The 14010-nt window shown below is 36.3% G+C and overlaps 1 protein-coding gene across 2 annotated transcripts in view; it reads left to right on the plus strand.

Annotated features, from left to right (window-relative positions):
* The window catches only part of PPHLN1 (periphilin 1), a 167325-nt gene that overhangs the window by 72893 nt on the left and 80422 nt on the right, over positions 1 to 14010 (plus strand). For both annotated transcript variants that reach the window (XM_027861041.1, XM_027861040.1), the window contains one exon: positions 11744 to 11955. In XM_027861041.1, the coding sequence (XP_027716842.1) occupies positions 11744 to 11955 (212 nt within the window). The remainder of the gene's footprint in view (positions 1 to 11743; positions 11956 to 14010) is intronic.

Genomic DNA, 14010 nt, shown 5'->3' on the forward strand with positions numbered 1-14010 from the left:
TTGACCCTGTCCCTCCTCAGAAGTATTTGCTTCTGATTACTTCCTCCCCCAATCTGCCCTCCCCGCTATCATCCTCCCGCCTCTTATCTTCTTCCCCCCATTTTCCTGTAGAGTAACATAGATTTCCATACCCAATTGAGTGTATGTTATTCTCTCCTTAAGCCAAACCCGATGAGAATAAGATTCACTCATTCCCTCTCACTTTCCCCCATTTCCCCTCCACTGTAAAAGACTTTTCGTGTCTTTTATGTGAGATAATTTACCCCATTCTACCTCTCCCTTTCTCCTTCTCCAGTATAATCCTCTCTCACCCCTTAATTTTATTCTCCAGATATCATCCCTTCATCTTCAACTCACCCTGTGCCTGCTCTCTCTCTCTCTCTCTCTCTCTCTGTCTCTCTCTCTCTCTCTCTCTCTCTCTGTCTCTCTCTCTCTCTCTATATATATATATACACACATATATAAAATTGTTTTTTCCCTCCAACTACCCTGATACAAAGGTCTCATGAGTTACAAATATCATCCTTCCATTCAGGAATGTAAACAGTGTAACCTTAATGAGTCCCTTATGATTTTTCTTTCCTGTTTACCTCTTCATGCTTCTCTTGAGTCTTGTATTTGAAAGTCAGATTTTCCATTCAGTTCTGGTCTTTTCATCAAGAATGCTTGAAAGTCCTTTGTTTCACTGAATGTCCATTTTTCCCCTGAAGGATTATCCTCAGTTTTGCTGCATAGGTGATTCTTGGCTGTAATCCTACCTCTGCAATGTTATATTCCAAGCCCTCTGATCCCTTAACTTTATCATTGCTATCATATCTTTCTAGCTGTATAAAATAACTTTTTTGATTGATATGGCATTAAAGATGTAAATTAGTTTAGGTAGAATTGTTATTTTTATTGTATTGGTTCTGCATACCCACGAGCAATGACTATTTTTCCAATTATTTAGATGTGACTTTGTGTAAAAAGGTTTTTGTGATTGTGTTCCTATAGTTCCTAGGTTTGTCTTGGCAGATAGACTCCCATGTATTGTATATTGCCTGCAGTTATTTTAAATGGAATTTCTCTTTCTTTTTCTTCCTGTTGTATTTTTTTGGTAATACATAGAAATGCTGATGACTTATGTGGGTTTATTTTATATCTTGCAACTTTGCTAAAATTGTTAATTAATTCATTATTGTTTCAGTTCTCTAGGGTTTGCTAAGTGTACCATCTTGTCATATGCAGAGAATGATAATTTTGTTTCCTCATGCCTATTTAATTCCTTTCATTTCTTTTTCTTATTGTAGCTAACATTTCTAGAACAATATTGAATAATAGTGGTGATAATGGGCATCCTTGTTTCATCCTTCATCTTATTAGGAAAGCTTCAAGGTTATCCCCATTAGAGATAAAGCTTGCTGATGGTTTTAGATAGATATTACTAATCATATTAAGGAAAGTTCCTTTATTTTTCTAGTATTTTTAATAGAAATGAATGTTGCATTTTGTCAAAAGCTTTTTCTGCATCTATTTAGATAATCATGTGATTTCTGTTGATATAATCAGTTATGCTAGCAGTTTTACTAATATCGAACCAGCCCTACATTCCTGGTATATCAATCCCTCTTGCTTCATGTGATATATTGGTGTAATCTTATTGCTAGTGTTTTATTTAAAATTTTTGCATCTATGTTCATTAGAAAAATTTATCTATAGTTTTCTTTCTATGTTTCTACTCTTCCTGGTTTGGGTATCAGCATCATATTTGTGTTGTAAAAGGAATTTGGTAGGACTCCTTCTTTGCCTATTTTTCCAAATTTTTTTATAGTTTGGGGATTAATTGTTCTTTAAATTTTTGGTAGACTTCACTTGTGAATCCATCTGGTCCTGGTGATTTTTAATTGGGCAATTCATTAATGGCTTGCTCCACTTACACCTAGGTGTAGCAGGCTTTTCCTGTTGATCTAATAAATTGTCTTTGGTGTCAGTGGGCTGAGATGTCTGGAACTGCCACCGCTGCCAGTGATTCATTCACCTAGAGGGCTACTCGGAGTTTCCTGGGGCCCAGTCTGCATTGGCGCCTGCATTCCTCTCTCACCCTGGTGCAACAGACCTTTTCCTGCTGACCTTCCAAGTTGTCTTCGACTGAAAATTTGTTTCACTCCATCTTTTGTGGGTTCTGCTGCTATAGAATTTATTTAGTCATTTTAAAAAAGTATTTGGAGGAGTTTGGGAGAGAGCTCAAGTGAGTTCTCTACCATCTTAGCTTCATCTCTAGATACTAAACTCTTACCAGAGAACTTTCATGCAAAGTTCTCCCCCCTCCGCCCCATTCCACCACTTCCCTTCCCATCCTTGACATATTAATATTGTCTGTGTAGGAGGTTTCAGTTTCAGGTTCCCTCTTCTGCTATAAACATAGTTTGTGTTCCTTCAGTTACTTTTTAATGTGTCCCTCTTCCCCCTGCCTTTCCTGTCCTCACCTCATCCTTTATCCTCTTTTTTCATTTAATATTTCCCTTTCCCCTCCTACCCCTTCAGCTAGTCCTTTTCTTACCATTTAAATTTCATTTTTGTACCCCTTCCTGAGAAGAATTTTTTTCATTCTTCATTATCTATTTTCCCTTTCTGTTTATAATCTCATTCTCTGATTCAAGACCCCTATAACTATCTGATCTCTCTTCTGTGCATTTATCATGCAATCAAAGCTCCAAGGTATCCATTCTAGGCTGTCCCCTCTAGGAGTTTTATACCACTTCCTAGTAGTTCTTAACTCATGGCTTTTCCATTTCCATTGTATCTCATTTCCAGAACAATGGCAATTGTTGTAGATGTGGGAGAGGATATTTCCATAGTAAGGCCCCTTTCCTGATTATGCACCCTGCTATAGAAAGAATTTATTTTTAGTTTTCAGCATTTACTTTTATAGGATTTTGAGTTCTCAATTTTTCTCCCTCTGTACCCTCCTCCTTCCCCATGATGGCATGAAGTCTGATATAGGCTCTACATATGCAATCATTAAACATATTTCCACATTAGTTATGTTGTGAAAGAAGAATCGGAACAAAAGGGAAAAAACACAAGGAAGAGAAAACAAAAAAAAAACTAATACTTTGCTTCGATATGCATTCAGATTCCATAGTTCTTTCTCTGCATTTTCCATCATGAGTCTTTTCAAATTATCTTAGAACATTGCATTTCTGAGAAGAAGTAAGTCTTATCAAAGTTGGTCATCGCACAATGTTGCTGTTACTGTGTACAATGTTCTCCTGGTTGTGCTCACTTCACGCAGCATCAGTTCATGTAAGTCTTTCCTTGTTTTTCTGAAGTCTGGCAGTTCATCGGTTCTTATGGAGCAATAGTATTCCATTGCATTCATATACCATAACTTGTTTAGTCATTCCCCAGTTAATAGACGTCCCCTTGTGTGGGATACTACTTAAAAACTCAAAAGGTATTTCAAGGTAGGAACAGAAAGTTTATTTCAATTCTCGAGAATTGGGTGTTTCTGCACTAGCATGATTTCTGATGAAGGAAGACAAATTACAGAAGCAGAAAGCCAGCTTAAATAACCCTAGCAGAGAAAATTCCCCTTCCCACCAACTATCCACTATTTGGCTTACAATCTAAGCCCGAAAATCTATTCCCAGAGACAAAGAACAAAGAAACAATATGCATATCCAGAAAACAAAGAAACAATATAACAAAGAAACAATCACCTTAGTTTGCTACCAAAATGAAACATTTAAAATGTGCATTCAAGCTAGGAGCTACTGTGGGAAGGTCACCGTGACCGAATGTACCCGGTACAGGGGGATTTCAAAGTTTCAGGCTTGGCAATCTTTAACTACTGACCTAATACTGGGGGAACTATAGAAATCTATACTTACCTTATTCTGCCTCATGAACTTATACACTGAGAAGTCTTCACAGGGGCATCCCACTCACCCTGAATTTGCAGTTCATTGCCATCCAAAAAGTGCTGCTATAAATGTTTTCGTACATGTGGATCCTTTCCCCTTATTTATGATCTCTTTGGGTTACAAACCTAGTAATGGTGTTGCTGAATCAAAGGGTATTTTATAGCCCTTTAGGCGTAGTTCCAAATTGCCCTCCAGAATGGTTAGATCAGTTCACAAATCCACCAACAATGCAGTTGTTGCAGTCTGAGAGGAAGACTGGTGTACAGGACAGGGTCGTCTGGAATGAATTCACAGACTCAAGCATTCTTTAAGTCAAAGTGGCAAAGATTTGTTATGCTTTTCAGCAGGCAAGGATTCTTAAGGAACCTGCAAAAGACTGAGGATAGAGCTAGGGTTTATATGGAAAAGGGCATGAGAAAGGAATGCCAGGGACACTGATGAGGTAATCTAAAGTTCCAGGTGTTTTGGGGAGCTATGGATGAGAAAGTACAGGGAGTATACCAGCCAGGGAGGGAGATGACAGAGGTATGGATCTTTGGAGTCTGGCAGGAGGAAGAGTCCTTGGACTGACAAAGGACATAACTCCTTGGGCCGGGCACGGCACCCCTCTCCCTCTGTCTTGATGAGAGAATGCTCTGCAACAGGGGAAAGCTTCCTCACAAGACAGGAACTTATTAAGAAATTGGGAGGCTTCCAGAGACATGATCTGAGGGATGGGGCCTGAGCAGCCCAGCACTCTCTCACCCAGCTTTGTGCAGCTGCACCAGGGAGAGAGATAAGGGTCGTGCTGGGGCCCACACATGAGTGATTGCTAGGCACACAGTCCTTGGGCTGGGGAGTGGTTGTCAGAGACAGTGTTTCTGAGGCTAGGGAGAAATTGGGGTCCAACTACAAGCACAAGCACCCAAGCACCCCATCACAGTAATGTTCCAATTTTCCAACATTTTCTTCAACATTCATCATTTACTTCAGAGTTTTTAATTTGCATTTCTCTAATCAATAGTAATTTAGAGCATTTTTTCATATTACTATAGATAACATTAATTTCTTCCTCTGAAAACTGGGTGTTCATATCCTTTGACCATTTATCAATTGAGGAATGATTTATATTCTTAAAAATTTGACTCAGTTCTCTGTATATTTTAGAAATGAGGCCTTTAACAGAGACACTGACAATAAAAATTGTTTCCCAGCTTTCTGTTTCACTTCTAACTTGGTTGCATTGGGTTTATTTGAGCAAAACCTTTTTAATTTAATATAATAAAAATTATTTGTTTTTGCATTTTATAATATTCTCTTTCTCTTGTTTCATCATAAATTCTTCCATTCCCTGTAGATTTGACGGGATTCCTTGCTCTACTAATTTGCTTCTAGTTTCAATTTATGAGTGTAAGTTACTGGTCTATGCCTTGTTTCTGCTATACTGTTCTGCAGTTTTCCCAGTTGGTCAAATAGTGAGTTCATGTCCCAGAAGCTGGAGTCTTTGGGTTTATCAAACAGTAGATTACTATAGTCATTGACTGCTGTGTCTTGTGTACTTAACCTGTTCCACTGATCCACTGCTCTGTTTCTTAGCCAAATAGTTTTGATGGTTGATGGTTTATAATACAGTTTTAGATCTCGTATGGCTCAGCCACCTTTCCTTGCATTTCTTTTAAAAAATTCCCTTTATATATTCTGGATCTTTTATTCTTCCAGATGAATGTTGTTATTATTTTTCTAGCTCTATAAAATAATTTTTGATAGTTTGATTAGTATGGCACTGAATAAATAAATTAATTTAGGTACAGTTGTCATTTTTATTATATTTGCTTGGCCTACTCATGAGCAACTGATAGTTTTTCACTTGTTTACATCTGACTTAATTTGTATGAAAAGTGTTATGTAATTGTGTTCATATAGTTTCTGGGCTTGTCCTGGCAGGTAGACTCCCAAATATTTTATAGTGTCTGTATTACTTTAAATGGAGTTTCTCTTTCTATCTCTTACTGCTGTGCTTTGTTAGTAATATACAGAAATGCCAGTGACTTATGTCGGTTTATTTTATATCCTGCAACTTTGCTAATTATTTCAAGTAATTTTTTTTGTTGATTCTCTAGGATTCTCTAAGTATACCATTGTATCTTCTTCAAAGAGTGATTGTTTTGTCTCTTCATTGCTTATTCTAATTCCTTCAATTTCTTTTTCTTTTATTGCTAAAGCTAACATTTGTAGTACAATATTGAATGAGTGGTGATAATGAACATTCTTTTTTCACCCATGATCTTCTTCAAAATGCTTCTAGCTTATCCCCATTACATATAATGCTTGTTGATGGTTTTAGATAGATGCTACTTTTCATTTTAAGGAAAACTCTGTTTATTCCTATGCTCTCTAGTGTTTTTAATAGGAATGGGTGTTGTAGTTTGTCAAAAGCTTTTTCTGCATCTATTGAGATAATCATATGATTTCTGTTGGTTTTGTTATGGCTGTGGCCAATTATGCTGTTAGTTTTCCTAATATTGAACTCAGTCCTGCATTCCTGACGTGCATCCCACCTGGTCATAGTATATTATTCTCATGATAAGTTGCTGTAAATTTTTTGCATCTGTATTTGTTAGGGAAATTGATATATACTTTTCTTTCTCTGTTTCGGCTCTTCCTGGTTTAGGTATCAGCACTATATTTGATAAAAAGCATTTGGTCTGGCTCCTTCTTTGCCTGTTTTCCAAATAATTTATATAGTATTATGATTAGTTAATCTTTAACTGTTTGGCAGAATTCACCTTTAAATCCATCTGGCTCTGGATATTTTTTCTTAGGGACTTCATTGATGGCTTGTTTCATTTCATTTCATTTCTTTTTCTGAAATGGGGTTAAGTATTTTATTTCCTCTTCTCTTAACCTATTATTGTAAGTAATCATCCATTTCACTTAGATTGTTAGATTTATTGTCATACAGTTGGGCAAAACAATTTCTAATCATTGTTTTAATTTTCTCTTCATTCGTGGTGAATTCACCCTTTTTTTTTATACTGGTAATTTGGTTTTCTTTTTTAAAAAATCAAATTAATGGGTTTATCTGGGGTTTTTTTGTTTGTTTCATAAAACCAACTCTTTATTTCAATTTTATTAATCTCTCCTTTGATTTTCAGAATTCCTATTTTGGTATTTAATTGGGGATTTTTAATTCGTTCTTTTTCTAGCTTTTTTAGTTGCTTGGTCAATTCATTGATCTTTCTCTGTTTTATTCATGTAAGCATTTAGTGATATAAAATTTCCCCTAAAAACTGGTTTGGTTGCATCTCACAAGTTTTAGTATGGTGTCTCATTGTCATTCTCTTGGATGAAGTTATTGTTTCTGTGGTTTGTTGTTTGACTCATTCTTTAGGATTAGATTATTTAGCTTCCAATTAGTTTTTAGCCTATCTTTCTATGGCCCCTTATTGCAGGTAATTTTTATTATTTCGTGATCTGAAAAAGATACACTTAATATTTCTGCCTTTATGCATTGGAGTATGAGGTTTTTATGCCTAGTACATGGTCAGTTTTTGTGTAGGTGCCATGTACCACTGAGAAAAAGGTATATTCCTTTCTATACCCATTCAGTTTTCCCCAGAGGTCTACCTTATCTAACTTTCCCAAAATTCTATTTACCTCCTTAACTTCTTTCTTGTTTATTTTGTGGTTAGATTCATCTAGTCCAGAGAGGGAGAGGTTTTTGTCCCCTACTGGTATAGTTTTGCTGTCTATTTCTTCCTGTATCTTCCTGAACTTCTCTAAGAATTTGGATGCTATACCACTTGGTGCATATATGTTTAGTAATGATATTACTTCATTGTCTGTGGTGCCTTTTAGCAGGATGTAATTTCCTTCCTTATCTCTTTTAATTAGATCTGTTTTTGCTTTTGCTTTGTCTGAGATCTGGATTGCTACCTCTGCTTTTTTTACTTCAACAGTATATTCTGCTCCAGCCTTTTACCTTTACCCTGTGTATATTCCTATGTTTTAAATGTTTCTTGTAAACTACATTTTGTAGAATTATGGTTATTAAACCATTCTGCTATCCATTTCCGTTTTATGGGAGAGTTCTTCCCATTCCCTTTCACAGTTATGATTACTATCTGTGTCTTTCTCTCCATCTTCCCCCTACCCCTTTTTATGCTTTTCTTTCTCCTTTCTCCCTTTCCCTCCTCACTAGAGTTTTGCTTTTGACCATTGCCTCCCTCAATCTGCCCTGCCTTCTGTCAGCCCCCTCCCTTTTCTCTTCCTTTTCACTTACTACTTCTTCCTTCCCTTCCACCCCCTTTTCTTTCCCTTTTCCCCTCTTACTACCTATAAGGTAAGTTAGATTTCTATGCCTGAGTGTGTATGTCATTCCCTCCTTGAACCAAATCCTATGTCAGTAAGGTTCGAACAATGCTCCTCTTCCTCCCTTCTTTCCCTCTACTCTAATAGATCTTTGGCCCTCTTCATGTGATGTAATTTGCTCTTTTCTGCTTCGTCTTTTCATTTTCTCATGGTACAATCCTTTTTTTCCTACCCCAGTAATTTTCTCTTTTAAATCATCACATCAATGTCAGCTTATACCCACACCCTATGTCTACAGTTCATACAGTTTGTACAGTTCTCAAGAGTTACAAGTATCTTCTTCCCATGTAGGGATGTAAACAGTTTAACCATTACTCAATTATATTTTGTTGTTGTTGTTGTTGTTGTTTTTCCTTTCATGTTTACCTTTTTATGCTTCTCTTGAGTCTTGTATTTGAAGATTGAATTTTCTGTTCAGCTCTAGCTTTTTCATCAGGATAGTTTGGAAGTTTCATTGAATGTCAATGTCCTCCCTGGAAAGATTATGCTCAATTTTGCTGGATAGTTGATTCTTGGTTGTAATCTAAGCTCCTTTGCCTTCTGGAATATCATATTCTAAGCTCTCTGATCCTTAAATGTAGAAGCTGCAAGGTCCTGTGTAATCCTGACTGTAGTTCCACAATATTTAATTTGGCTTTTTTCTTTTCCGATTGTTTACAGTATTTTCTCCTTGACCTGATGATTTGGAATTTGGCTACAATATTCCTTAAAGTTTTCATTTTGGGTTGTCTTTCAAGAGATGATCAGTGGATTCTTTCGATGACAATTTTACCCTCTGGTTCTAGAATATTAGGGCAGTTTTCCTTGATAATTTCTTAAAAGATGCTATCCAGGCTCTTTTTTTTTTCCCCCTGTCATGGCTTTCAGATAGACCAATAGTTTTTAAATTATTTCTCCTGGATCTGTTGTCCAGGTCAGTTGTTTTTCCTGTGAGGTATTTTACACTTTCTTCTATTTTTTCATCCTTTTGATTTTGTTTGACTGATTCTTTAGGTTTCATAGAGTCATTAGCTTCCACTTGACCATTTCTAATTTTTAATGAATTCTTTTCTTCAGTTAGCTTTTGTACCTCCTTTCCCAATTCCACTTTTTAAGGAGTTCTTCTCTTCACTGAATTTTTGTACCTCTTTTTCCCTTTGGCCAATTGTATTTTTTAAGGAATTTTTTTCATCAGTCAACTTTTGCCTTTACTTTTCCAAGCTATTGACTCTTCTCTCTTGCCTACTTCTCATTTCTTTTCCCAATTTTTCTAATACATTGCTTATTTGACTTTTGAAATCCTTCTTAAGCTCTTCCAGGAAGGCTTTTTGGGCTTGAGACCAATTCATATTCTCCTTTGAGATTTCAGATATAGGTATATTGACAGTGTTGTTCCCTTCTGAGTTTGTGTTTTTATCTTTCCTTTCCTCATAGAGATTGTCTATGGTCAGTGTTCAGTTCGGCTTTTTGCTCATGTTGTTTGCTTGTTTCCTGGTTTTTAAAGTTGAGATCGCTTGCTGGAGTACAGGAGGTTCTGTCCCAAGCTTCTTGTGCTTGGGGCCAGGGTCCTAGTCACTGGCTTTGTGTGCTAGGACCTCAGGTGCTATTAGCCAGAGGCTATAAGTATCTGGCAGCTTACCTGGTGCTGAGCTGGGGTCCTAGTGGTGATATCTGGGATGTGCTGAGGCCAGGTGGGGTTTTTCTACATTTCCCTAGGTCTGCACTGGAGCTCTGTGAAGTCCTGCTGCTGGAGGATGCCTACCTGCCTAGGGCTGTGCCTGATCACAGCGAGGTCCAGCAGATGGAAGACACCTGCTGTCCTTGGGCTGTGTTGAAACCCGGGGGTGTCTGCCCACTAGGGGATGCCTACCTGCTCAGGGCGGCACTGAAACATGTGGTAGTTCTCTGAGCTGGAATGTGCCAGTTTCCCTGGCTATGCTAAAACACGTGGGGCATCCTAGTGGAGAGTCGTGGTGTTGGCTTTTGCCTGCTCCGCCACCCTGGGGCTCAGGATCTCCTGTTGGTTTGCTGATGTGGGGTTTGCTGCTGGCTTGCTGGGACACTTCATGTCCTGGAGTGTACTTCCCTTTTACCAGAGAGAAATGGACCTTTTTTGCTGATCCTCCAAGTTTTCTGTGCTGAAAGACTGCTCCACCCAGTCTTTTTGTTGGCTCCGCTGTTTCAGGATTTTTCTTGGGGCACTATTTTTTGTTCTTTTCAGAGGTCAGTATTGGAGAGTGGACTGCTTAGTCTGCCATCTTGGCTGGTAGAAGTCAACTCCAGTAGAAATGATTAAAAACTTAAGTAAGTTAGCAGGATACAAAATAAATCCATAGAAATCACAAGCATTTCTGTATGCACTAATATCTATATATACTAATAAAAACTAAGGAAATAAAAAAAATTCATTTAAAAATAACTACAAAATACATAGTGCATTTGAGAGTTAACCTAACCAAAACACACTTAGGAATTGCATAAATACACTTATAAAGTGTTCTTTAAAGGAATACTGAAATAATTACTCATTTAACCAAAGCTGGTCAGGGGAAGAAAATTCTCAGATAGCTGATAGTCACAGAAGTACTTTTTGTAGTAGCAAAGAAGTGGAAACTGTATGTGGGCCATTTTTAGGGAAAGAGCAGAACAAAATCTGGTACATGAAAGTAAAGGAAAACTATTGCATCTCAAGAAAGAAATATGAATGCAGCAACGTAAGCAGATCCAAGAGCCTTAAATACATAATGACTCTAGTAAAGTAATTAAAAACTATACTGAAAGGAACATGAACTCAGATGAATATCAGTGATCACTTTGGGTAGTAGAAAACGGAATGAAATGCATTTTTCTCCAGAAGGTGAGAAGTGCTGTCCCTCTCTGAAATTTGAATGTACTGTTCAATGAGGTAGCCTTTTAATCTGTTTTGTTTACTTGTTTTTCTTTGTTTTGGTGAAAGATTGATTTAACATGAGGCTTAGAAGGAATTTACTGGTATCAATAAAATGACCAAAAAAAGAGTAGGATAGATACTCTTTTGTGTCTAATGGTTCTAACAAAGTCGTTTTACATGCGGGGTGGTAGGCAGGTTGAAGAACTCATTTCCTTTGTGACCTTTGGCAAGTCATTTAAGTTACTAGTCATCAGTTACCTCATCTGTAAAGTGTCTAGGATTGGATCAGATGGCCTTTGAAGTTACTTCTTCCTCTTCCAATCTTCTAACGTTTTTGCATTCCTTTTTGCTATGGATTCTTTAATATTTGTTTAGAATATAATAGCTATTTCTTCAAGATTTGTTCAGTCCAAAATGTGAAGCAGTAGCAATAGATGCTATAACATTTTCCTGTCTCGTAGTCGGATTTTATAGGGGCACCAAAACTTACGTGGAAGTGAACTGATGGGCCTTATAAGTATTATATAAAGTGCTACTTATAAAGTAATCATTGTCACTTATTTTGCTTTGTGTTTTTAAAAAAAGTATAGTAAAAAAAAATTTTTTATTCTCTCCAAAGGGACACTAGAGATGGCTTTAGAAGAAAAGGTTTCTACTCTTCCCATTTCGTGAGAGAACGATCTCCTCATAAAAGGGAAAATCCATTCTTCCGGGAATCTCCTGTAAATCGAAAAGATTCTCCTCACAGCAGATCTGGCTCCAGTGTCAGCAGCAGAAGTTACTCTCCAGAACGGAGTAAAGCTTATTCTTTTCACCAATCTCAGCATAGAAGTATGTGTTTAGTTTTTTGTGTTTAGTTTTCTCTCAGACATACATGCCATACCATGATTTGTGTGTCTTTGGTATGGTGTTGCAGATAATTCAAAATGGTATCACATGTATTTTTAAATTTGTTTTAATTTAAATTTATTTTAAATTTAATTTTAAAATCCTCTCACATTGACTCATTTTACAATGTCTATTTCTATCATTCCCAAATCATGAAAGAAAGCTGATATTTTTTTCAGTTATTTCTCTATTACTAATGTTACAATCACTTATTATAGATCATTTATATTGACTTTGAACTACTTTAAAAAAATCAACTCTAATATAATTTGTGGGTATGTGACATTCTAAGAAATTCTGATACTTCAAAGAAAGTACTGAAGTGACACTGAATACTCTCAAGGAGTGATGTATGGCATTGTCTTCTCTGATTGTCTGCCTGTGTGTTTAAGTTGTTCATTTTTGTTCCTTTTTTCTTTTGTTCCTTTTTTTTGTTCTCAGTTCACTGTGTGATTCAAAGAATAAATGTTTTGTTTTAAACATCTTTTTCTGCTGACTGATGATGAGGGGGAAAGATAGCCTCAAATTTTCCTGTATGCCTTCTCCTGGGTTGATCCATTCATTACTTCATCCATCTAACAAATATTTATGGAGTGGAATGCTTCCCATATAAATATTGTTTTTCTAAGGAGCAGTGAGGAACACAGCTGCATAATGTTGTATGCAGTTACTCTAAGTCAGTAGAGGTGGGTGTGGTGGCATACACCTTTAATCTCAGTTCTTGGAGGCTGAAGCTGGCAGGTGTCTTGAGCTTAGGAATTCTAAATCACAGTGGGCTATGTGATCAGGTGTCTGCATGCAGCTCAGATTTTAATGTGTTGAACCCTGAGTGAGAACCAACCCATTTCAGAAACATAGCAGGTCAAAGTTCTCATGCTTATGAGTAGCCCTCATGTAATAATCTCAGTATTTCCAGACTGGGCTAGCAAGATGTGGGGAGAGGAGGTTGGCAGGGAGGGGATAAGATGGAGATTGATTCTTAATGATTTGTGTTGTCTTAGCTAATTTAAAAGATGATTTTAAATCTGATGTTTTCAAAGCCTTTCTCTCTAAACTAATGTTTCCAACACTTGAATCTTGAGGTGTCCATTATCTTGGAATGCAAAAATATAACATAGTAATGATTTGGATTGGCAGAAGAGGTTAAAAAAAATACCACCCTTAGCTCTACTAGAAGTCTTTATGATACTGATTGTAAAGACTACTATCTCCTTTTTTCTGAGAGTAAAGAAAACATAGCCATTTATACGATGCTTAAAATAACTGTATCATAACTATTTATGATGCTATAAAGTAATTATGGTAGCAAATAGAAAGGATAAACTTGTTTTTTTCTTTTTGTATGAATCATGACAGTCATTTGCCAGAGAGATCAGGTTTTCATTTAATTATTTTCATTCTATGTGACATATTCAGTGGCCACAAACCCCCGTACTTCTTGGAGATAAACATGGAGAAAGCAAAAATAAAACATTCCCATTTTTAGAAGCTTTAATACTATTTTTTTAACTTAAAAGTAGTTAAGTAAATTGAAAGTGACTAAATAGAAAGTTAAATATATATTTTGTAGTTTTAAATTGATTTTCACTTATTTATTTAGTTATGAAAATGGAATTCTTTAATCAAGAAAGGAAATTTATCTCCTGAATTTATGTTTCATAAATAATTCTTATTGATTCTCTTTCTTACACTAGAAAAAATGATTTTTAGGTTCTCATAATGTTACTGTATTCATAACTGGAACATATGTATGTCTGTATATATGTATATTGTGTTATATATGTATAAAAATGGAATTAGTCAATTCACTTTTATCACATAATATTTAAATGACAGCAATGTATCGTAATGTAGCAAAAAAAAGATATTGGAGAGTTATGTTTTCAACAGTGAGTGAGAAAAGGCAAAAATCATTTCTATAAAAGCACTACAGATACAGCCAAAAGGAACAACAGTCTCTTGTCCTTAAGGAGCTTACATTTTAACAAGGGAACATAA

This window comes from Vombatus ursinus, unplaced genomic scaffold (assembly GCF_900497805.2).
Source record: "Vombatus ursinus unplaced genomic scaffold, bare-nosed wombat genome assembly UNPS02014403.1, whole genome shotgun sequence".
In the NCBI taxonomy this organism is placed as follows: Eukaryota; Metazoa; Chordata; class Mammalia; order Diprotodontia; family Vombatidae; genus Vombatus; species Vombatus ursinus.